This window comes from Lacerta agilis, chromosome 17 (assembly GCF_009819535.1).
Source record: "Lacerta agilis isolate rLacAgi1 chromosome 17, rLacAgi1.pri, whole genome shotgun sequence".
In the NCBI taxonomy this organism is placed as follows: domain Eukaryota; kingdom Metazoa; phylum Chordata; class Lepidosauria; order Squamata; family Lacertidae; genus Lacerta; species Lacerta agilis.
This window is the reverse complement of record NC_046328.1, coordinates 8,661,752-8,687,996: the sequence shown is the minus strand read 5'-3', so window position 1 is coordinate 8,687,996 and position 26,245 is coordinate 8,661,752. Positions and strand designations below refer to the sequence as shown.

General features: G+C 47.2%; 1 protein-coding gene across 1 annotated transcript in view; it reads left to right on the top strand.

Annotated features, from left to right (window-relative positions):
- The window catches only part of GALNT9 (polypeptide N-acetylgalactosaminyltransferase 9), a 185,822-nt gene that overhangs the window by 91,776 nt on the left and 67,801 nt on the right, over positions 1–26,245 (top strand). Inside the window, exon 6 of the mRNA XM_033135885.1 lies at positions 11,026–11,143. Within this exon, the coding sequence (XP_032991776.1) occupies positions 11,026–11,143 (118 nt within the window). The remainder of the gene's footprint in view (positions 1–11,025; positions 11,144–26,245) is intronic.

Below are 26,245 nucleotides of genomic sequence, written 5' to 3'. Positions count from 1 at the left end.
TAACCCCACGCCTGAGCAAAGGTTCATAAATGATGAAAATTGGGCTTTAGCCTCACTTTTCCTCTTATCACTGCAAAACAGAGGGACGCGACAGCATTCATTTTATTTATCTTCAAGCGGTGCACGTCTGTTATCGGGAACCTCCTGCTCTTTGTGAAGCCTCAATATGCAGGCAGGTAATTGCTCAGGAAATCTGAATGTCCCTTGATAAACCTGGCCAGCTTTTCTCCTTCCCCTTTCAAAGAGCAGCCGCTATTTCATTGTCACTGTGGAGATACATCTATGCACTGGGAATGTTTTGCTATTGATTCCAGTGGCCAGGAAAGCGGAGACTACACCAACTTAATCTTTGGTCTCTCTCTCTCTCTCTCTCTCTCTCTCTCTCTCTCTCTCACACACACACACACCTCTTTTCTTCTGAATGGCTCCTTCTTACTGTTGGGATTGTGTGTTGCCACAGACCACACATTACTTTCCATTTTACCTGTCCCTCCATTGTCCACACTCCTCCCTTCATTGCCTTCTCTTTTACATTGCAAGCTTCTTGGGATGGAGGGTTGCATTTGCTGTGTACCTCGTCACCATGCACATTGGCACATGGTGCTGATGATTGATAAAGTTTGAGAAGTTGTGCTGAGATGAAATCCCCATATTCAAAAACTGTGAATTGAAGTAGTGACAGGGAGGCATTTCAGTGATTTTTGTGTGTGTGTGCGGATGGTGAAAGCAGTGGTGGAGTTTCATGCGCCAGCACCGGGGACAGAGAGCAGGTGGGGGCGGGGCTCGCGCACGTCCCCGGGGCATGGAGCGCCACCCACAGGGTGTGGCATGCGTCCTGGGGGCGTGGTGCCCAGCATGGGCAGGGGGCAGCCCCAATGGCACCCCACCGGGATTGCGCTGCCGGGGGCCATGCGCTCCCCCCGCACTCCTCCTCCTCCGCCAGTGGGTGAAAATCAGCAAAAAATTCAAGGGATATATGCTGTTTAGTGGCGTTTTTTCCTCTCCCACCTCTTTTGGTTTGGCCACCACTGGCATTAAGACCTTCCCATTCTGTGCTCCCATGGCTCTTGGAACATGGCTACATCGTGCCATAGCAATATGTTGAAAAGCACAGGGTAGGCAGGGTGGGGGCAGGGAGTGGTGACTCCGCTGTGCCACTTGTGGAACAGCAAAAACCTTTTTTAAAAGAAGAAGCCAAATGAGGTAATAAAAACAATCATTTTATTATTTATACCCCACCCATCTGGCTGGGTTTTCCCCAGCCACTCTGGGTGGCTTCCAGCAAAATATAAAAACGTAATAAAAAGTCAAACATTAAAAACTTCCCGATACAGGGCTTCCTTCAGATGTCTTCTAAAAGTTGCGTAGTTCTTTATCTCCTTGACATCTAATGGGAGGGTGCCACTGCTGAGAAGGCGCTGTCACTGCTTTTGCCCCCAAGTAGTATCTCCCCCCACAAAAAAACCATCCCTTTTTCATTCCTCACTGCGAAATGTCAAGCCAGAAGTTCACAAAGCCATAGGATCTGGGAGTGGAGGTAAGCAGGCAAGAGCCTCATGATGTGCTATATTGCTTGTTCACACTCCCTGCCACTCAGAGATGGCAGACTTTGGCACTCATTGGCATAAGACTTGAAGAACACAAAAAAGCCTGCTGAATCAAGCCAACAGCCCATCTAGGCCAGAGTCCTGTTCTCATAGTGGCCAACCAAATGCCTGTGGCCAACCTGACCACAACAGCAACTCTGCTCACCTGTGATTCCTAACTAAAAAAGTTGGAGTTCTTGATGGAGGCTATGCAGAAAATTGTAGAGAAACAAGAACTCAGGCCACAACAATGATTTAAATGATTCAATTACAGGTAGGTAGCCGTGTATCTGAAGACGTGTGCATGCACACGAAAGATCATACCTAGAACAAACTTAGTTGGTCTCTAAGGTGCTACTGGAAGGATTTTTTTATTTTGTTTTGTTTTAAATGATTCAAGTTTTCCAAGTCTCTTATGGATAGATTTCTTAAAGTTTATATGCCAGGTGAAATTAATGCGCCAGGACAAGGCCCTGTTTCGGAGATTCTTCTTCAGCTGGAATAATGAGAGACCCTATGTTAATTATCATATCAACAGTATAAAGTTGTCTAGAAGTTTACAAACATATATTCAAGATTGTATAGTAAAAGTTAATCTTACCTAATAGAGTCTTAAAGTTTTAAGGTCAACGTGTACTGGTTGCTTCGAGTTAGGTGACTCAAAGAACGTTTGTGATATTTAAAGAAGGATTAAGGTGTGTTCTAATAAGGAATTAAAGCGACGGTAGTACAATTTTGATCTTAAAGTTACAGTAAGAATTCTCTCTTCGAACCACTTTGCCAATACATGGAACAGCAGCTCCATCCATTTACTAGCAACACTTCCGCTTATGTTCAGGACACTAAGGCATTTATTACCGGTAGATCTGTTGTGAATCTTGTGATGCCTGACCTATTTGGGAACCTCCAACTCATTTCCTCATGGACATACTGGACATTATACTTGATCATAGCTTTGTTAGACATTTGGATCAATTTTACTTACAATCATCGTTGTGGCCCGAGTTCTTGTTTCTCTACAATTTTCTGCATCACCTGTGATTCCTAGCAACTGCCATTCAGGGGCATACTGCCTTCGATAGGAGAGATAGAACATGACCACCATAGCTAGTAGTCATTGATGGCCTGCACCATGTTTTGCAAACCCTGATGTTCGGTTGATTCAAGGCCATGCACTTGCAAGCCTCAACAATCAGCTGCTAGTCGGCAGTTCCCAAGTGCTGGGACTTTCCCGGCTCCACAGCCCACCTTTCACCTTAGCTGCATCTTTAGCTGCCCCACACCTGACCTCATACACCATAAATGGCTTACCCAAAGCAGCCTCAGAGGCTGGATGGGGAGGCCTAATTGTCCATTGGGCTGCTTCCCTCCCCACTCACCTGCTCTGCCTACTGATGGACTGCTCTGTTGCATTCCATTATCAACACCTCCTGGAGCCATTAGTCACCTGTCTCCAGTCAGGCTCGCCTCTGCCTTGAATTTTTATCTCCTTATCCCAGCAGTAGTGGCCTGTTAAAACAACCCATACGTTTCTCGCCGATTGCTTAATGTACCATAGAACGAGGCAGGTGATGCTCCATCAATGTGCCATGCGCAAGTATTCCGCCATCTCCGCAAAGTGTGTTTTGACATTTTCTAATTTATAGAAATGAGTTTGCAGTGAAACACGGCGTCTTTCTGCCCAGTCTCTCACAAGCTCTCCCTGCTTCAATGGCCTGGGAAAACTCAGTTGTTGTTGTTTTTTTGGTGCATATTAAGTCTTCGTTGACGTCTCGCCGACTCTCTTGACATCCTTTTGACTTCAGTGGTGCGGGTGTGGATTTGTGTCACTTTGATTCTAATCAGAAGTTACTTCTCTCCCCTCCTCTTCTGTAAAGACATCTGGGAAATAAAATCATACCGGTGTTTGAGCAGCAAAAGAGACAGATGGCAGGCCAATTTCCCCCCTCCTCCCGGATTGTCAGATTAGATTAAGGCATTAAGGGAGACAAGATCTGTCAGAATAGATCACACCTATGATCCATCTATTCTCGGGCCCTGTCTGTCAAGAGCAAGGTGTGCTGGTTTCTTCACACTCAAGAACTACAGTATATTCTGGCATATAAGACTACTTTTTAATCCAGGAAAATCTTCTCAAAAGTCGGGGGTCGTCTTATACGCCGGGTGGAAAATCTGTGGTTGAGTATATCTCAAACGCTATATTTTAACTGGAAAAGTTGGGGGTCGTCTTATATGCCCAGTCGTCTTATACGCCGCAATATACGGTAATAAAGACCAAGTATATTAACCCATTGAGGACATTTTCAGACCCTCCAAGTGTCCCTATTTCCCAGGGACAGCCCTGCATTTATAGAAACTGTCTTGGTTTCTGATTTGATCCCAGAATGTCCCACTTTTCCTTAGGATGTCCCTATTTTCATTGGGAAAATGTTGGAGGGTATGGAGTTAAGGAGATAATTAACTATACAACCTTTAGAAGACATTTGAAAGCATCCCTGTATAGGAAAGTTTTTAAATGTTTAATGTTTCATTATGTTTTTAAATATGCTGGAAGCCACCCAGAGTGGCTGGGGCAACCCAGTCAGATGGGTGGAGTATTATTATTATTATTATTATTATTATTATTATTATTATTATTATTATTTAGGATGCCCCTATTTGCATTGGAGAAATATTGGAGGGTGTGCAATAGACACACAGGAATGTATATTCACCATTGCCCTAAGGCCCATGTAGCCCAGCATCCTGTCCTCACAACCAGAACATGAGCCCAATAGCAGTCTCCATCTGCAGTTTCTAGTTGGAAGATCCTTCAGTAGTACATATATGCTGGATTTGTGCTACTGATTCCTTTTGCAGTTTGCACTGAAGGATGCTGAAAATTTCCCTAGAATGTAAAAACTGCTCTGCTTGATCAGACCAAAGGCTGACGTAGTCCAGCATCCCAGATGCCCATTGTGGGAAATCTCACACTCGGAACATGAGTGGAACAGCCCCTGGTGTTCAAATATAGGTCACAGTTACATCATAAATTTAAAGTGCGTGACTTTCTTCAAATAAACTGTAATTTACCACCCACAGAGCTATGGTTCCCAGCACCCTAAACAAAGTACAGTTTCTAAGATTCTTTGGGGAAGGCATATGCTCTAGATATGCTTTAAAGTCATGGTGTGGATAGGACCATTGCCTTCAGGCTTTCTCTGATATCTCCACAAGTAAAACCACGGGAGAGTTACTTAAACAAGGAAAGAGGGAGGGAAGAGCTAAACAATCGTGGAGGGGATCTGGAGATCCCTGAGAAGCTGTGGCCAGGATATGGATCTGCTGAGTGGGTACTGGGTACATTTTGCATGTAAACATGGACTTATCTAAACTGAAGCACAGCCCACTTCTCTGAATTTTGCAATGCAGTTCGCCAGCTAAGTTCTTGTTGTTGCCATCCGTTTGTCTCAAGAGGCAGTGGAGTGCACCTTCAGGGTTGATGTAAAACTGCTGTGTTAGCAGTACCCAAGTGACCTCTCCAGGGCGTAAGCCTGGGCAGTGTATCTGGAGGTCCTGGGCTGCCCAGATGACAAGACCCCACTCTCAGCCTCACTTATGTGGTCCAAAGGAGAGCAGACAAATACATTTGGCACCAGTTTGGCTGAAGGAGTTGCTGGAAGGAGGCGTACAAGGCACCATCCAACCAACTTAGGGTAGGGTTACCAGATGTCCCCGGTTCCCCGGGACAGTTCCCGGATTCACCAATCTGTCCCCGGACAAAATCTGTCCCTGGAATGTCCTCGGATTTTAATTAATGTCTCCGGATTTATGCCTGGGGACTTCTGGCGAGGCAACATGGCAGGTGCCATGGCAGTAAGCAGCACCAGAGGTCCTGGCCACGTCAAAGTTCCAACCAGCCAATCTGCTGGCTTGTGGGAGGGGCTATTTAAAACAAGGCACGAGACAGAGAGCTTCCTTCTGGCTCACTTGCTCGATCAACGCTCACCCCGAACTCATGCGGGGGCCACAGTTGGGAGGGGGCAAGTGAGGCACTGAGGCGGTGAAGAAGAGGAGCAGCATAGAAAAGAGCTGTGCTGCATTGCGAGACAGACAGACAGAGAGAGAGAGAGAGAGAGAGAGAGAGAGAGAGAGAGAGAGAGAGATGAGGCGTGAAAGCAAAGGCTGAGGGGGAAACGGGGGGGGGGGAGGAAGGCTGGAAGGCCGGTGGGCTCCTTTGCTTTCTCTCCCTCCTCTCCCTCCAATGGCCACTGCGGAGATGGTGAGTTTAACGGGGGCGAGGAAGGCGCTGCAGCTCCCCTTGTCCCCGGTGGTGCCGTGCTGCCTTCCCGCCGGGAGTGGGGCGTTGAAATGTTTTCAGGAGACAGAGCCTCCCTCCCTCCCTCCGTGTCTCCTCTGGCACCAACAGCCTCTCTTGTAAGCAGGGCTGTGTTCGAGTCCACTGTTTGTCCACCTCTGGTAATGAGACACCACCGCCACCAGTTAAATCTCCATAGAGATAGTCTTCCACATATTTCCACTCAGCCTTAGATTTTTGTTTTGACATATTTCGAATTGCTGCCGTCATCTTAGCCAAATTCATGAATTCCACCAATTTAATCACACATTCTTGAATTGTTGGTATTTTCTCCCCTTTCCAATTTTGGACTTTGAGTAACCTGGCTGCTGCCTGCCTTTTCTTCTCTCAATGATATCCCACAAGGTTTAGGATCAGAGTTTTCCTTCTTATAGATGGACTACCTTCCCAGGTTCACAAGCCTCATCTGCCCCTCACTTCCCTCTACAGCATGTGCAGAAACCGTCTTCTTGGCCACTGGACCCACTCTTGGTCTCATCCACTCCATCTGCCAGAGCCTGTTTCTGCACGCAGGGCAAGTCCCTAACTCACTAAGGGTTTGGGACCTATTGGCGACCCTCACCCGGATTAGCCACCTGGTTGAAGTCTGGGTGTGGCTGCTGTCTCAGGCTGACAGCTTCTGGGATCCACAGGTGAAAGCTGAGCGCAGGGTGGGATTGCAAACTCACCTACAGAAAACAACGTACGTCAAGAGAAACTCACACTACATCAAGGAAAATTGCATATGAAGATGTACATGTTAGGAGGCACTTGTATTTGTCAAAAAGGTTGCATAGGGAGGGGAAAATCCTGCCATTGTGGGAAGATGCAAGGTCATCAATAGCACAAGGGCAACCCTAGCTCACCACTTTTGTCTTTGCCAGCTTGGACAGCAGCATTCCCACTGCTCCAGAGGATCTCAAGCTGTGCTCACTGAAGAACATCTTAAAGTAATTTACACAGATTGACTGCACAATCTCTCCCCCGTCCCAGTACAACAATATCCATTTGCAGTGTAGCACTTGGAAAGCTCCAGCCCTGCCAAAACCAAAAGCCATTTCATTGTTCCCCTGCTGATACTCTCTGCACCCATCGGCCAGCCCATCAGATTATCCAAAAGCAGTTTGACCAACATTAATCACCTTTCCCCCTCTCTCTTTCATTATCTCGCTCCCTGTATCTGTCTTCCTCTCACTACTAGCTGGGTGAGAAAGAGTGATTATAAACAAAATAGATTCTGTTTGATTGATTATGGCTGTGCAGGTAGACACTTCTGACTCCCCCCACCCACCCTTGACAATGCCGACTCAGACATGTTTTCCTTCACCTCTTGGGATATGGGGGTGCAATCTGATCCAGATTGAACATGGGACCTTGTGAATGCAAAACAGAAGCTGCACCACTGAGCTGTGGCCCTTCCTTGTATGCCCAGGCACCACGAAGCCACCTCCATCAGGACATATTGGCAAATCCAATGTTTTGGAAGGGGTTAAAAATAGGCCACAACAACAATGGCAAGGTGAGTTTGACTTGGCATTGGGTAGCGAAATTAGGGAGTGTTATGGCCCTCAGCACTGGCGGAGGAATGGGGTGCAGGGGGAGCGCACCGCCCCCAGTGGAACGCTCTTGGTAGGGTGCCATCATGGCTGCCCCCCACACGCTGGGTGCCACACCCCTGCAGGCAGTGCACCATGCCCCCAGTATGCGCGTCACACCCCCGGGACGCGCGCCACCCACGCCTGCTCTCCACCCCCCCACGGGAGCTTGAATCTCTGCCACTGGCCCTCAGCCCCCGCGTGGGTCTATGGAGAGAAGCACTTCCCTGTGGATCCCTTCCATGGGATACCCCACCGCCAAGGAGGGGAAGGCAGAAGCTCACAATTCCTGCTTGGCCAAAGATTAGGAACAACAACTTCTTCTTCTTCTTCTTCTTCCTCCTCCTCCTCCTCCTCCTCCTCCTCCTGAATATTGTCAACTGGTGGCTGGTTGTCTACTCCATTTCAAACAGGGACACTAACATGGGCCCCTGTTTATGTGTCCCCATTGGTGCTCATGATGTCACATCGCGCACGCCACCTGGGACCCCAAAAGTCAATAATGAGGCAGACAGACACACCTTGCCAGGAAAGGCATTTTGCAAATGGGGGTTATCATCATCCACAGCTGCAGCTGCAGCAACAAGAACCTGATTGCAGAATGACAGGCCTCAGCCCAGTGAGTGCTGTGTTTAAGTCCCACTGAAATCAGAGGACCAAAATAACCGTGACTCACAAAATGATTTAGCCAAAATGATTTAGGCTTGGCTTGGAGCAGGGATAATGACGAGAGGCAAAACCCTTGCCAGCATGGCCAGTTGTCAGGGATGAAAAGAGGGATAGTCGTTTACCACATCTGGAGGGCCAGAGGTTTCTATTCCTGCCTTCCAGCCTTGGTCAGCAATGTTGTAAATACTTACCTGTGAGTAAGCCCCATTGAATTCCTCTGAGTATTGCTGGTTTTCTTTCGTGCTCCACTTTCAACCAGGAGCAACAGCAGGCGTCAGATATAAGCACGCAAGATGAGCCAGATTGCAGCTTCCTTTTGTAGGCATTGAAGTTTATTTCAGAACTTTGCTTGATAATTATGTTTTAGTCATTACAAGCCACAATAGACTTGGCAGGAGGGTCTCTGATTCAATTTATCAGTCCTCTGTGCATTTATTATTATTGTTATTAAACACAAGGCAAATTGATTAGAATGTTTGCTGCATGTTGGTAAAGTATTACTTCCCTGGTAAGAAAGCTGCTGTTCTTTCTTTCTTTCTTTCTTTTTATTTTTTAAGGCAGTAATAAAGTTCCATTAGGGGAAGTTTTACAACCGACATCTAATAAAGGAATGAATTGAATCATTGCCTGAATAAAGGGGTAATGGGGCTCTAACGCGCTCATCGTGTTTCGACCAAGGCTGGGTGTTTACAAGGGCTGTGTTGGGGTTTTTGTGATTCTCTTTTGGAGCCTCTCTCTTCAGAGTAAGGGATAGAGAAGAAATTAAATTCCGTTTGAGTTCAAGGGCTGATGCACCTAATTTGTGCATTTCGAAAACAATACACAAACCAAATCACAGTCAGGGTCTCAGGTAGCTATCCTCTCCTGTCACCTGCTATCTGTCTGTTCTTTTTCCAAAAAAAAAAAAAGCTAAGGATGCTAAGGATCGCACCCAGGACCTCCTATATGCAAAACATGTCCTCTTCTTCTCAGCGATGCTCTCTCCCCAACTGTATCACAGTGGCTTGTATTTGGATGGAGAGACTGTAGCCTCTGAAGGAGCTTCCAGGACCTTCTAAACCAGGCATCCCCAAACTCGGCCCTCCAGATGTTTTGGGACTACAGCTCCCATCATCCCTAGCTAACAGGACCAGTGGTCAGAGATGGTGGGAATTGCATTCCCAAAACATCTGGAAGGCCGAGTTTGGGGGTGCCTGTTGAAAACCATGGGTAAGCAAACTAAGACCCGGTGGCCGGATCTGGCTCAATCGCTTTGTAAATCTGCCCCATGGACAGTCCAGGAATCAGCGTGTTTTTACATGAGTAGAATGTGCCCTTTCATTTAAAATGCATCTCTGGGTTATGTGTGGGGCCTGCCTGGTGTTTTTACGAGTAGAATGTGTGCTTTAATTTAAAATGCACCTCTGGGTTATTTGTGGGGCATGGGAATTCATTCTGTGATGGCCTGGGAGTCAGACTCTGATGCTGAACCTGAGGGATCCCAGCCTGCACAGGATTCCCCACCTCCAGAACCAGCTGAGCCGGGGCCAGGTCTTGAGCCTGAAGGATCCCCACCTGTGCTGGATCCCCAGGTGCAGGCATCAGCAGAGTCTGCTCTGGCTCCTGATGGGAGGGAGGACCCATTGCCTGCAGGTGCTCCACTCCCAGCCTCTTCAGAGGAAGCTGAGGCGGCCCCTGGGTCCAGTAACCCACCAGCCTCTCCTGAGCTGCAGAGGCTCAGGGCAGAGAGGCGAAGGGAGTTAAGTGTCTGCAGGAGGAGTGCTCGCCTCCAGGCCCGGAGGAGAGGCGAGTCTCCGGAGGATTGGGACCGCCCTAAGCATAGGGCCAGATAAAAGCCAGCCAGACCCAGCCCAAGTTGCATGAGCAACTTAGTTGCAAGCGTGTGCTCAACCTGCAACCTTGTGCCTGAACCTGCTTTGGACCTTGACCTGCTCCCTGCCTCGCTCCCGGACAGACCTCCTTTGGACCTCTAGACCCAGGACTGGACTTGGACCTCGCTTCATGGACAAACCCTTGGGGCCAGCACACATTCATTCCCCCCCCTTCAAAATATAGTCCGGCCCCCCACAAGGTCTGAGAGACAGTGGACCGGTCCCCTGCTGAAAAAGTTTGCTGACCCCTGTCCTAAACTCACTTACATTGTAGCAAGTCAATTTAACTTCCTTCTGCATAGACATGGGAAGGACTGCGCTGTTTCACATTGCAGTGGAATATAGGAAGCTGACATCTAGCTCAGTGCCATTGTCTAAACTGCCTGGCAGTGGCTCTCTAGGCAGGTTGTCTTTCCCAGCCCTGGACTGAACCTGAGACCTTCTGCTTACAAAGCAGATTATCCACCCCTGAGCTGTAGCCCTTTCAGATCTAGAGTTAGGTTTTTGCTGAATCACATTGACTGGGTGGGTGGATGATGCATGGATATGAAGTTCATTTTGACATCACATGGTGTGACATGGGTTTGTGTAAATATGCCCCTCCTTTCTTAGAACGGGCCTTTTCTGAGTTGGCTCCCCGATTGTGGAATGCTCTCCCCAGAGAGGCTTGTCTGGCGCCATCATTGCATGTCTTTAGAAGCCAGGCAAAAACTTTCCTCTTTACCCAGGCCTATGGCTATTAATCAATAGGCTGTGAAAGTGTGTGGGGGGGAGAGATAAAAACATCGTAAGAAGCATAAAGTTTTATCATTGATGTTCTGTAATGTGTTTTTAATGTTGTACACGGCTCCGGGATCTTTTGACAAAGGGCTGTATATAAATTGTTGCTGCTGCTGCTGTTGCTATTCCAGAGGTGCATTGTTTCAACCCTTTGTCCTTCGTTTGTTCTTGTTTCCCCTCGTCAACAGGACACCAGCCATGATTGGTTGTTCGTTTGTGGTGGACAGGGAGTACTTTGGTGAGATCGGCCTTCTTGACCCTGGAATGGAAGTTTATGGGGGAGAAAACATTGAACTTGGTATGAGGGTGAGTGACACAATATTGGCTTTGTGGACTGTAGATCAAGTAGGGCTTGAAAAGATAAGAGCTCCCGGCTTAATGATTTAGCCTTGCTTGGACCAGGCCTTTCGGTGTTAACTCATTATTTGAGCCTGTTTGACCATTGACTGTTCCAATTGCTTTATGGTGGCAATCACAAGCAGAGCATGCTTGGGAGTAAATGGGACTGGAGTGGGGGGGGATCAGTTCCAAATAAATCTGTCTAGAAACAGACTGTAAGACATCAGAGTAGTCATGGGTTTCAACTGAGAAAGCCAAGATCCTATTTCCTGATCACCTATAAAACTCACTTGGGCAAGTCACTATCTCTACCTTGTTGTGAGGGTAGAGCAGAACAGCTCTGTGTGCTTCCCTGAGCTCCTTGGAATGATAATTAGGGACCAAACATAACAAGGAGGTGCCAGACAGAGGCTCCATGCACCTAAAATGGGAAATAAAGATTGGTTCACATGATACTGCCAGAAATGGGTCATGCGGCAGTCACTGAACAAGAGGCGGGAGCAGGAATCATCAGCTGACCTTACAATCCAGAAGTTAAAAGTCAGTAAATCCTGTTGCTGTCCAGGCAATGTCTCAGCTATTAACAAAGAACTATTATAGTTATTCGGGGTCAAGAGTGTGGGAATATTTAGGGATGCAGGAGAGGATACACAGTATTGTTTATTATATGCTATTCCAACTTGTGTTAACAAGTCCCAGAACTTAGCAGAGTTCTACATTCCCCTTTTTAAACACACACAGCGGATAGCTTGCTCAGGTTCGCTAGAGTCTCTATAATAAATGTCCTGGTATTTTCCCCTTTAATCCCTCTTAAAGCAAGACACAACACAGTCTTCTATAAAGCATAAAAGAGTTTACTTACAAGATATCATCTGTTCACAATTGGATCCCAGAAGGCAGACTCAGCTTAGAAAATAGTATATACATCATTAGGAGACTATTCCTTAAGAGAGATAGCCCCTTCTCCTCTCTTGGTTAGATGCCAAGAGAGCAGCTTGCCTAAGCACATGTTGCTTTGTTGAAAGACGGTCGGAAAGAGAAAGATGGTGGCCAGCCCGGTGCTTTTGTCTTCACCTGCACAGGTGAGGTCACACCCATCTCCAGTTACACAGAGGAAGTCCATCTCAGCCCAGAATAAACAGGAAGTTCAGGCTGGCAGACTGAGACCTCCTTCATGCCCACTCTAGTAATGTTGTGTTTGACTGGAGTTCAGTGGCTAGTCTGTGTCAGCAGAGTCTTTCGGGATGTCAGGAACTGTTGCCCAGGTTATGTTCCCTCCTAGCTTTCTATACGATGGCAGCCACACAACAGAACTACGCCCACTCCAGTTTCTACCCAAGGAACCTTCCGATAGCAGCTGATGGGAAAATGAAGAGGCTACCGCTGCCATCCACATTGCTTCTCCTCTGGCCCAACCCAACGAAGAAGCAGGCTGGCTGGAAGTGATGCGATGACAGTGAAGCAAGAGGATTCCCCAGATGCTCCCAGCATCTGCATAAACATCAAGATGCAGCAGCAGCAGTGGGGAAAGGTCCCAAGGCTCTAGGAACAGAGACTGGGAATGGATGGGTAGAGGCTTTGCAGTATGAGGACAGAATGAAAGGAAAGGAAAGGAAAACAGAGAAAATAGGTCATAAAACAGAAGGGTTCTAATGAAGGAGGAAGGTGCAGGGAAGGATATGGAACCATGTCTGGGTTGGTAAGCACAGTGGTGAGCCAGGAAAGGGACAGACTGAGACGGAGGAAGAAGTGCAAGGTTATAGGGAAGGAACCAATATACTACAGAAAACTGTACAGTCTGCTGGCAGGCAGTGTTACACTATGAAAAAGAAGGGTATCCAAACTCAAGTGGCAAATTTCCCACCAGCGGTCTCTGACAGGAAAAGACAACCTGGGGCTCTAAGAATCCCGAGAACCTCAAGTAGCACTTTTCTGACAGCTCCTTTCTTAATGTGGAGGTGGGGGTGTCCTGCATTCCTTACAGCTGAATGAACGGGATGCTTTGTGTGCAGATGTGTGTGCAACTCTGCAGTTATCCCCCCCCCGTCCTACTTGCCCCCAGAGAATTACTTCCAGATGGGCAGCTACCTTGAGGTGTGCATGACTGTAGATGCCTGGCACAGCAGCCAAAGGCTGATACATAATTAGTGAGCAAAAGCCAAGCCCTGGAGCCCTGGAAGATGCAATTGTGCTGAAAAGTAGACGTTGAGCAGAGGGCTGTTCCAGAGGGACTGGTTCTGTGGTCAAGCAGCATCGTAGAAACAGTCGGGGCAAATGCCTCTGGAGAATGTGGCTGGATGCATCTGACTCTCAAATTGCTGCCAGAGAGTTGGAGCAGCTAAATTTGGCGCCTGTCAGCTTTCATCCAACTCCCTGGCGTAGACCAGGCTTAGCATATTCAAGATTGCTTGCTGTGACTTTTTTTTCTCCGAACTGCTGCTAAATGTCTCCTTGAAGGTAGCAAGATCAGGCATCAGTGTTCAGCACTTTTAAAGAAGTAGGCTGTGGCACATTAAAGGGATAGGTTATATTTTGGTACTTAGGGTTGGGCAGCAGGTGGGCATGAACCCCCCAGGTTTTGGGGGGGGCATGGGCAGGATGCACTCTAAGGTGGGGTTCTACTCCCCTTTGCCACTGTTGGTGCTGCTCATCTGCTTGATAGCCTTTCTCAGCCCAATCAGTTCCATTTCCAAGAGTGCTGGTTCTCCTAGGTCTTCCAAGATAAAAGAGAGGGGGCGGTGACTAGAGGGCTTTTGAGATTATCACCAATGTGGTATGGACTTTGGCAGATGATAGTGATGACCCCTTAACAGCAATCTGGAATCCAGAGCAATCTGGTTGGTTGGAGGGTGGATGGCGGCTAACAGATTGAGGTTGAATCCTGACAAGACAGAAGTACTGTTTTTGGAGGACAGGAGGAGGGCAGGTGTGGAGGATTCCCTGGTCCTGAATGGGGTAACTGTGCCCCTGAAGGACCAGGTGCGCAGCCTGGGAGTCATTTTGGACTCACAGCTGTCCATGGAGGCGCAGGTTAATTCTGTGTCCTGGGCAGCTGTCTACCAGCTCCACCTGGTATGCAGGCTGAGACCCTACCTGCCCGTGGACTGTCTCACCAGAGTGGTGCATGCTCTGGTTATCTCCCGCTTGGACTACTGCAATGCACTCTATGTGGGGCTACCTTTGAAGGTAACTGCAATTAATCCAGAATGCGGCAGCTAGACTGGTGACTGGGAGTGGCCGCCGGGACCACATAACACCGGTCCTGAGAGATCTACATTGGCTCCCAGTACGTTTCCGAGCACAATTCAAAGTGTTGGTGCTGACCTTTAAAGCCCTAAACGGCCTCGGTCCTGTATACCTAAAGGATCGTCTCCACCCCCATCATTCAGCCCGGACACTGAGATCCAGTGCCGAGGGCCTTCTGACAGTTCCCTCACTGCGAGAAGCAAAGCTACAGGGAACCAGGCAGAGGGCCTTCTCGGTAGTGGCGTCCGCCCTGTGGAACACCCTCCCATCACAGGTCAAGGAGATAAACAACTACCTGACATTCAGAAAAACCTGAAGGCAGCCCTTTTCAGGGAAGTTTTTAATGTGTGATATTTTTGTATCTGATTTTGTTGGAAGCCGCCCAGAGTGGCTGGGGAAATCCAGCCAGATGGGCGGGGTACAAATTATTATTATTATTATTATTATTATTATTATTATTATTATTATTATTATTTTAATCAGAGCTGTCAACCTTCCTTTTTCCCTTTTTTTGCAATGGGAAACAGCGCTGGAATAAGGGAATTTCCCACAAAAAAGGGAAAGTTGACAGCTATGAGTTAGGTATTGGTTGACTATAGCTAGGGAGGAGGACCCATAGCCTTCAGCCTAATTTAATTTGGCCCACAAATGTGGATTGGAAGAAGGAGCTTCATAGATGTAGTTTTCATAGAAACATAGAGTTGGAAGGGATTGCAAGGGCCATCTAGTCCAACCCCCTGCAATGCAGGAAACTTTTTGCCCAATGTGGGGCTTGAAACTGTGACCCTGAGAGTAAGAGTACAGTGGTACCTCGGGTTACAGGCGCTTCAGGTTACAGATTCCTCTAACCCAGAAATAGTACCTCGGGTTAAGAATTTTGCTTCAGGGTGAGAACAGAAATCTTGCGGTGCGGCGACAGCTGGAGGCCCCATTAGCTAAAGTGGTACCTCAGGTTAAGAACAGTTTCAGGTTAAGAATGGACCCCCAGAACTAATTAAGTTCTTAACCTGACGTACCACTGTATTGTGCTGTATACCAATAGTAGGGAACCTCAGGCCCCCGAGGGTCAAATGCGGCCCACCAAGCTTCTCCATGTGGCCCTCAGGTCTTCATCCAGGATGCCCCCTGAACCTCAAAGGTTCACCACTGAGTGAGCTGCACACCTACCCAGCAGGTCCTGGCACAAGGGCAGACACTCCAAAAATCTGATGCGAAGAATTTCAGAAGCATCCCCAATTTCCTTAGTCCCACTGTGGCTGCAAACTGCAATGCTAGTATTAAAGACTAGGGTGATTTCAGTACTGAACATGGGTGAATCCATTGCCAGTCTCGTGAGGTGAATCTGGTCTGGGATCCATTGGCTTCTGAGCCAGACTCACTGGTGTAGCTTGGCAACTTTGGGCATGACCTGTACTCAACTGCTCTGCCACCTGGATGCTAGTTCAGAGAGGGGACCCAGTTATCCTACTTACCCAGCTTCTGTTTCAGCCACTGTGAGGACGTGCAGTTGCTCTGCCACCCTGAAGAGCCCTGCAGGTTTGTGTGGGTTGGGACTGCAACTTATTCCTTCCTTTAATCTGAAGGCTGCATTTCTCAGGCTCTCATGCAAGAATAGTTCAGAGCTAAAATATCAGAGGGAGTGGGGAAGAGAAAGCAAAGGCTGATAGGAGCTAAAAATTATCAGCAAATGGTTAATAATGCTTGAAAATGCCTCTACTAATTAACATTATTTTCCTGCCGAAGAGAAAACAGAAGGCTCCTGCTTGGTTTTGTTACGTCTGATAAACCTTTGTTGAAATAATTTTAATCAACTGGAATCAGAGAATCCTGTCTAATTAATGAGACTGATCTGATTAGAATATTGCCTGGTGACCCTCCAAATCCTTTTTAAACAGTAACATTTATTTCAGATAAGGTCTGTGCTTTTGTTTTCCAGCTGTCAGGACAGAGTATGTGTCTGCAGGTGCATAAGGAACCATGCTCAATCGCAGAGCACATGGCAAAGATCCCAAATTCATTCCCTGATAAGGAGCCAGTTTTAAATTGCTAGCCCTTTGTAAATTTATTCTCATGAATTAGAAGAGCATTTCTAACCTTTCTGAATACAGAGTTTTATCACCTACATCCCAAAACCTGGATTTCCAGCTGAAATTAAACTGAGGAAGAAGAACCAACCAATTTGACCAATGCATGGAGATTTAGGCTATCAGTGACCACTAGCCATGAGGGCTATGTTGTGTCATGTATTCTACTCAATATCGACCCACAGCAGAACTCCAACATATAGTTAGCAGAGTAAAAACATAAATATGTTGCAGGATTCCCCCCCAAAATAGACCAGAGGCAATTGCGTTTCACCCAGCAGAGTTTTACTGCTACTGCAGGCAAATGAGCAAAATGGTCACAAACCCAATACATTCAGGATTTGCACTTTTCCATAAGAAATCCAGCTGCACAGAGAAATGCAAACTGATGTGTTGTTCCTCCACTGTTGGAGACAGCATGCCTCTGAATGCCAGTTACTGGCTATTCATCATGGGGAGCATGCTGTTGTGCTCACGTCCAGCTTCCCACAGGCATCTGGTTAGCTACCATGAGAACAGCATGCTAGACTAGATGGGCCACTGGCCTGATCCAGCAGGGTTCTTCTTATGTTCTTGTGCCACTCAGTGCCAAAAGCTGCCATCTCTGATGCTGAGTGAGGGCCGGGAGTGGGGACAAGAAATCCCACTGAACATCTCTGAATACCTATTGCTGGACATTCTCAAGTGGAGAGAACACTGTTGCACATAAACTGTTCTGTTCCAATCCCCCCAAGACAGTGGTTCTCACCCTTTCTTTTTTTTTGGCCATGCCCCACCCAAGCATCTCCCCACCCAAGCCAGGTGGTGTAGTGGTTAAGAGTGGTAGACTCGTAATCTGGGGAACCAGGTTCGCGTCTCCACTCCTCCACATGCAGCTGCTGGGTGAACTTTGGGCTAGTCACCTTCTTTGAAGTTTCTCAGCCCCCTAACCTCACAGAGTGTTTGTTGTGGGGGAGGAAGGGAAAGGAGAATGTTAGCCGCTTTGAGACTCCTTCGGGTAGTGATAAAGTGGGATATCAAATCCAAACTCCTCCTCCTCCTCCTCCTCCTCCTCCTCCTCTCCTCCTCCTCCTCCTCTTCTTCTTCTTCTTCTTCTTCTTCTTCTTCTTCTTCTAAAATCCTGATGCCCACCCCCTGTGACATATAATTCTTATATTCAAAAACTGAACTCCTGTTCACTTGGAGGAAGCCTAAAAGGCCATTAACTGTTAATAACTCATTCTCAAATTGCCTCCCTTAAAAATCACCATCCTAAGAGGTTCCAAGGAGGCGAAACATCTGTGCACTGCTCACCTCCTTGCCCCTCTCCATTGCAAGCTGGATACATTATACAAATAAATTTGCACATTTTACTGCCATTTGCATGATTGCTGCAGGATTTTCCACATGGGGCGGTATTATTCAGGCTTTACTCAGAGCCATGGAAGTGATATGAACATTACTCCATTAGGGCCCGTTGATTTCGGTGGGCCTATCGTGAGTAAACATTCGCTAAATACCACCCAAGGGAACTGAAATATGCTTTTGGGGACTTAGGAAGATCAGAAGCTGCCTTCTACTGAGCCACACTATTGCGCTGTCTGCACTGCCTAGAAATAGATATCTAGGATTTAAGACAAGGAACGTTCCTAGCCTTCCCCGGAGTTGCCAGCAATGTGGCTGGGGCACTTTTGGACTGGTAGGGCCGGACACAGGGAGGCCCTGTTGGGTTTAAAATTATACCTGAGCCGGTCTGATGTCAGTACTGTCTGTTTAAGAAATAGAAGATACAGGTGCCAGTGTTTTTGTTCTTAATGGCTGAAGTGTGGGCGTTACTCTATGTATATAAGGCTCTGTTGCAAAGCGTTTAGTGCTCCTAGCTTTGGGGAATGTTGGAGGCTGGGAGTGAGAGGTTATTTATTTATTTTTTATAAAGTGTATTTGTATTTAGTTTAACAAAGTCTCAGGAAGAAGGCTAGAAACTAACAGGGGAGTTCTTACTTTATTTACGTCAATGGGTATGTTTATCCTGGAGAAGAGAAGGTTAAGGGGTGATATGATAGCCATGTTCAAATATATAAAAGGATGTCATATAGAGGAGGGAGAGAAAGGTTGTTTCTGCTGCTCCAGAGAAGCGGACACGGGGCAATGGCTTCAACTACAAGAAAGAAGATTCCACCTAAACATTAGGAAGAACTTCCTGACAGTAAGAGCTGTTGACAGTGGGATTTGCTGCCAAGGAGTGTGGTGGAGTCTCCTTCTTTGGAGGTCTTTAAGCAGAGGCTTGACAGCCATCCATCAGGAATGCTTTTGATGGTGTTTCCTGCTTGGCAGGGGGTTGGACTGGATGGCCCTTGTGGTCTCTTCCAACTCTAGGATTCTATGATTCTAATTAAACTCTAGTTTAGAAAAGCCTTTTTTCTTTACTCCTGGTGCCTGCTTTAGCCCAAGTCAGTTTTTTCTGTTGCGTTTTAATCTTAACTCTGCTGGAAGGGTACTTTAATGGGCCACTGTTAACTGGGTTGTAAGTTCTTCCTTTGCACCTTTTGTTCAGTACCCAGTTATTTTCATTCAATAGGCCACAGTAGCAGAAGCAGAGCCAATGGCAGGCGGAGCCAACTCATTCTAATTTTTGTCCCCATCCTCCCTGCTGAGTCTTACAAAACGGAGCTGAAGGAGCTGACAGCCAGGTCCATCTCCTGGACTGGTCGTAGTAAGAAGGCAGCATCCCATTCGCCCTAATGGGTCAGCTTCCAACAGTTGCCGAGGTTTGGACCTGGGACGCTCTACATGCGAAACATGTGCTCTGCGGCTGCACCGTGGCCCTTCAGTCTTTCGTGCCTGAGCTTGTCCAAAGGCAAGCGGAAACTGGAGAGGTTAAGGAGACAGAAATCAATAGCTCTATCAAACTGTGGGTTATTTACTCCCCTGACTCATTAAAAATAACCAGAGTGCCTGACAAGCCTTATATAAGTCCCCTTATTAGCAGAAGCTACAGATGCCCTTGATTGTTTAGAAAAGGGAGCGTTATAAACATTAAAAGCATACTTTATGATTTGACCTAATAGAAGAGTTTATGAGCCATCTTTTATGGTGAGGCTGTTAATCATCCTAGTAAAGCGCTCGTTCCATCAGCTGGAGTGTGCCAGCCATCAGGGCAATGAGCTGCACTTTCCCCCTTTTACTCCTCCTGATCTTTGGCTCCTCTCCAAGGAGGAAGGAGAAGGACCAGCCCATGAGGGTCAATAAACAGTGGAACTGTCTCCCCACCTTTAAGACCAGGGGACCAAGGGTCCAGAGACAAAAGTAGAGTTCCAGCGAAATGATGGGGATGCATGAGGTCATGGTGAAGAATTTGTGGCCCTCCAACAGAAAGAGATGTCTCTTTCTGCACCAGCCATGTCTCTAATAAAAGGTGGGGGACCTGTGGCCCTCTGGATGCCGTGAATGCCAATTCCCCAGGGAAGCCACAATATCTGGAGAGACGCAGGTTTCCCCCATTCCCGTAGTAAAGCAAGCACAAGGAGCCAGGTTTGATTCTATTCATCTGAAATATACATATACGTATGTCTGCATTAGGTACATGTGCAAAGGGGGCTGCAGAACAGGATGAGAGCAGTAGGAGGAGGAGGCATGGACATGTGGGTGAAGGTGAAAACACTGGGTGCAATTCAGGGCTTCAGAAATAGGGTTAGGAAGGTGGAAAGTGAGTGTAGTTGTTGCATGGGGTGGGAAGAGGAACCTCTATGGGGTGAATGTGAGGGGAGTGGCAAGCCGACGTGAGCAGGGGCACAGCACTTGTGTGTGTGTTTGTGTGTTTGTGTAGACTGGCTTGGCTTTCTTCTTGGTTTGGTTTTCTGCTTTAGAATAAAGAGATTTCATGCTCCTTTGAACAGTCATGCTTTTTATTATTGTGTTAGTCCCCCTTTCTGCCAGTCTTTTATAATAGTCTCACAGTTACCTATGCTGAATTTGAACTCTGAACTTTCCGTTTTGTTTGCATTAGCTGATAACGTAGCAGTTTCTAAAAGCCTCAGCATGCACTCAGATCAATCCCATCTATTTAAAAGAAAGGTCACTGTCTCCTTGTATGTTTTAAAGGCATTACAAGTCACTTCTGTGTTTGTAAAAATGTGCAGACACTTGGCCCACATGACTAATGCACCCATCTGGCTCTTCCACAGGCTAGTGAACTGAAATGCTGGACTGGCAAGCATCTCTGAATGTCACAAATCTGTATCCAAGCCCAATATAGTCTTCCCAACCGGGGGGCCCAGATTAGGAAGGGCTGTAGCTCAGTGATGGAGCTTCTGCTCTGCACACCAAAGGTCCCAGAATCAACTCTAGGCATCCGCTGGTTGGGCTGTCTCAATACCCTGGACAGCTCCTGCCTGTCAGTGCAGACAATACTGAGTTCCATGGACCAATGACCTGACTCAGTGTAAGTCAGCTTCCTCTTTCCTACATTGTTGGATTACAATTCCCATCATCCCTGACCATTGCTCATACTGGATGTTGCTCATGGGGGGTTGTAGTTCAACAACATCTGGTGACCCATGCCTGGGGAAGACTGGCCTAAACCATTAGGAACCTCTTGCCCGCCTCACCCTGTACCTTCTTGGCTCCATCCAACAATGTCTGTAATGGTTGGGTCTTTCCCACAGAAGTGAGACAACTCCGGCAGCGATTAACTCAGGTTTATTGCTCAAAACACACAAATCACTCTGGAGCTCAGTCACTCAGCATCTGCTTCCAAATTAGCTGTTGCCGGGTCTGAGTCCCACCCCTCTCTTCCCACATTAAAAGTTCCCATTTACTTCCTTTCCTGTCATGCCTCTCATTAATTCTTACTCGCCTGCGCATCATGGGATGGGCTATTTCCGGTGGCCCCTCCCTCTGAGTCCAAGCTTAAACTGTCAGTCTGGTTCTTTCCCCTTGAACTCCCCCCTTCCTTCTCCATGTTCTCGGAGCTCAGGCTTCTACTGCAACTAGGCTGCTCTTCCCTTGTTCTGCATTCCTGCCTAATTACCTCTCCTGTCTCTCACACTCTCCCCCTCTATCAGCAATGGGACGCAGCTGACAATGTCCTTTGTTCTCCTTTAAAGTTGTTGTCAAAAATGGGGAAGCTGTGGCCCTCCAGACATTATTGTATTCCACCTCCCATCAGTCCCAGCCAACATGACTAGTGGGTTGGTGGTGATGGGTGCCCTGAAATTTCTGGAGAGCCATGCATGACATTTCAAATACAATTTCATAAGGGAGTGCAGCTTGTAGGGTAAATGTAAGCCTTGTGTGACCAATACACTGGCCTCCAGTCATTGTTGGAGTCCAGTTTCCATCAGTCCAGGCAGCATGACCAATGGTGAGGGATAATGGGAGCTGAGGTTCAGAAACACCTGGAGAGCACCACTTTGGCTAACCCTATTTAGGGATGGACAGGCCACCACAAACCCATTTCTCCAAACATTGTTGTCTCCCCCTGACAGTTGCCTAATAAGGACCAGACATGCTTTGGCAGCTAATTGCACTTGTGAGCCTAAGGATGGGGAAGAAATTTGTCTTTAATGTGACCCTGCCTAATTTGCTACTATAATTTTTTTTTCAAAGTATGGTGCAGCTCCATGTATGGAGTCTTTGTTGTTTAAGCACAATGCTAGCCCCCAGAACTTTCTGGTTGTCTATGGGAACACGTGATGTCACATAGTTATCTGACCTCCCAGGAAGTGTGGCTGGGAGAGAAGCTGGCGTGCAGAGACCCTTTGCCCTGCTGGAAGCAGACACTGTGTTTGGACTTCAAGGCAGAAGAGACTAGTCCATTAGTGCAAAGAGGGCACTGCCCTACCAACCTCCGCCTGCCTCCGCCTGGCTGCCTTCTTGCTTACAACTAGGTCAGGGATGGCACCGGCTGTCAATCTCCCATCTCCCTCTCCTCTTTCTTGGTTCAATCCTGTCCCCATTTCACAGACTTGCTTTCCCACTTCCCTCACCATCAAAAGCAGTTTTGTGTATTTGCCAACACGTCTGGGGAAGTGTTAAAGCAGGGAGAGAAAATATCTGAGGGGTTCCATTTGCCTGGCCTCAGCTTCATTTAGAGGGACAGGTCTATTTAAAGTTTCCCTAGAGTGTCATGTTTTGATATGTGAAAGAGATTAATGAAAGGAGCATGAATGGAGAAGCCACAGAGGCGGATGATGTGTGCCGAGTTATAAGCAGAGTGAACATCACAGGCAAAGGCAGCTTAAGGTGGATTTCCCTTAAAATTTATATAATGCAAATTTTATTATATGGCCACAAACCCCGGTGAAGCAGAACGATTTCTGGTGTACACAGAGTTGAAGTATAATGGGCTGTATCTAATGTTTGCCGTTTTGATAGTTCAAGAGCCCTTGCACTAAGAGATGGCAGAGATTATAGGTTGCATGACAAAAGAACCCAACACCACAGTTGCACTAGCAGAAGCTTATTGCACAAACTGCTTGTTCTCACTGTGCAATCCGTTGCACAACCATCTTTGGTAATGTACTTGTGCTTTCCCTTGTTCAACAATATTCCATCAGTGTTACAAGTATGCTACTAAGTGATCAGCTTGGTGCTACACTGGATATAAAGTGGTACCTCGAATTCAAACGGAATCCATTCCAGAAGTCCGTTCGACTTCCAAATGTTTGGAAACCAAGGCGCAGCTTCCGATTGGCTGCAAGAAGCTCCTGCAGCCAATCGGAAGCCGCGGAAGCTGTGGCAGGACGTTCGGGTTCCAAAGAACGTTTGCAAACCGGAACACTCACTTCCAGGTTTGCGGCATTCGGGAGTCAAAGCGTTCGACTAGCAAGGCATTGGGGATCCAGGGTACGACTGCAATCTCATGGTACTTATATAACCCTAAAGACAAGGGCAAACCAATATACAATTAAATTAACAAATCTCTTTACCAGATTTGTGCAGCAGGGGTCCTTAAAACTGGATCGCATCAAACGGAATGATCCAGACTTAAACTTTGGCTTTCTACAAGACAATCACCCTAGCAAATCTCCAGTTCCTTTCTGCGGGTGGACAACTCTGTCAATTTCAAATTCTCATTTTGCAATTTAAGATCAGTTTGGTCCTTTTCCACAACAGCTTGCATTAACAATGTAACGCTAACCTTAACAGATGCCCAACCACCTTTGTTTAAAACCTCCAATTGGAGCAGATTTCACCACTTTCTGGGGGAGTCCATTCCACTGTCAAATAGCTCTTACCATCAGGAAGTTCTTCCTGATGTTTAGTTGGAATCTCTTTCTTGCAATTTGAATCCTTTGGTCATGTCCTACCCTCTGGAGCAGCAGAAAACAAACTTGCTCCAGCAGCAGCCCTTTAGATATTTGAAGATGACTGTCATATCACCTCACAGTCTTCTCCAGGCTTAACATTTATCTGTAAGCCACCTTGAGTCCCCATCAGAGAAGAAGGTGGGGTATCATCATCACCATCATAAACATGCCCAACTGCGTCAGCCATTCCTTGTTCAGGCAAGCAAGAGGTAATGTCACACACAGTTCAAGGACCACATTCCAGCCAAGCAAAAGCACTCAAGGAGGATGTGCATAAGAACTGGTGAGGATGTTCTTGGTGAGGGACATGGTCTATGGATGGTGTTGAGAATTCAACTCCACATTTTGCTGCAGATATGTGGATTGTTACATTCCAGCACAGATTGCTGGTGTGAGTGGAACTTCCACTCTGTATGCTTTTGTTTTCAGTCTCTCTCTGAGAAGACGGCAAGGAGAGAAGCCATGTTTTCTTTGTCCTGATTTATGTATAATAATGCGTAGCTTAGTGCATGTCTACGCCTCAAGCCTCATCTGTTGCGCAGTTCACACTGCTGAGTAATGTGTGCTCAAGTATGCACTGCAGCTTGAGTCACTGATGAATGTCGGAGGAGCAGAGGTCGATGGATCTCCGCAGCGGCAAAAGCTGATAGGGGAGACAATGTAGCTGGGGCCGAGCCAGCTGGCTCTCCATCCCCAGTTCCGACAGAGTCCTGAGGGCCAGAGGGAAAGCCCTGGAGGGATGCATTTGGCTTGGGCATGTGGCTTCCAAACCCTGATTGCAAAGGTCCTGAGTTCAATTCTCCATGTCTTTCCCCACAAATGACATTGGGTAGCACAGCCTGGAGGACTTCGCTCCATAGACTTGGTGAGCCACTTGTCCCAGGTGACTGTAAGCTAGGAATGACCCTAATAGATTAAAAAAAATAATCCTTTTTTTAAATAAGGAATTTATTGGATTTTAATAATACAACAAACATAAAATATAACAAAACACTACAAAAACCACAAAAAAGACAAAAATACAAATACAAAATACAAAAAACCCTAAAAATCTCAACAAACACTTATTAACTATCCTTATAATATTACTGACATCATTGGGGGACCTCCTCACATCCTCTCTTTCAGCGTTCATTGCGACCTCTTTAGTAATTTCATAACATTGTATAATCATCATTCTCATCTAATCTTAATCCTTACAAAAATAAATACTAATATCTAATTCTTATCTCCTATCTTAACTAACTAATTTCATAACTGTAACCTTAAATGTCCTCTGATTTCATTCTCAAATGTCAATCTTTTCACGACATTTCAATTATCTTTAAATTTCTTCCAATCCTCCTGCACCGCTTCTTCCCTCTGGTCTCGGAGTTCCTGGTCAGTTCTGCGAGTTCCATGTATTCAATCATCCAAAAAAAAAATCCTTCCAGTAGCACCTTATAGACCCAACTAAGTTTGTTCTTGGTATGAGCTGGTATGATAGATAAAACAGGGATCGTTTGTGATGCACAGATGGTTGTCAGTATGGTCCTCCTTGTCCAATACTTCCTCACTTCCCCGCCCCCCCCCCATGGGCTGTGCCTGCTTTTTTAAATGTGACTTCCCAATCCCGTACCCTCTTAACAATTTACTGCACCTGTCAGGGCTAATTTATTAATGGGACCTGTCAGTAATCAGCAGGCCTGTGGTGTGGCAAAGGCTTACATTTGTTCATATTTTTAAAGTCCCATTTGACCTTGAACAGCTGCTAAGTGGAGTGAACTTGTCAACAGCTCTGAGAGGGCTCAGGGAGTGTGGCTAATCAGAGTGACCAAACAACATACAGACCCTGTTTTCCAAGGACAGTCTCAGATTTACAGAAACCATCCCAGTTTCTGATTTGATCCCGGAATGTCCTGCTTTCCCTTAGGATGTCCCTATTTTCATAGGAGAAATGTTGGAGGGTATGGAGCTGTGCGACCCCCTAAGCCGGGGGTCTGCAACCTGCGGCTCCGGAGCCGCATGCGGCTCTTTTACACCTTTGCCGCGGCTCCGGGGCGGATACGCCTGTCCACTTCTCCAGCTGGCAGCGGCCGCCCTCCAGCTGGCCGGCGGCCCGCCCTCTGGAGGCTGAGGGTGCTGCTGCTGTGCTGCTCTGCTCATGCGTCGTGCCTCGTTTCTGCCAGCGCAGGCACAGGCGCAGCAGCAGACAGCAGCAGTTTCCCTCCAGAGGTGTGGCTGCTGCTGCTGGTGTGGAGCTGCTGCTGGCTGCTGCGTCGAGGCGACGACGAGGTAGGCAGCTGCGGGCTGGGCCAGGGGCGGCGGGCGGCGGGCGAGGGGGGAAGCCCTCCTTTTAAAAATGGTCGAGGAAGCTGCGCCTGTTTCCCTGCCGCTGCCTCCTTCACTCCTGGTTCTGCTCGCAGCCTCAGACCGTGCTCTCGCGGGCGCGCGTCTCTCTCCGCCCCGCA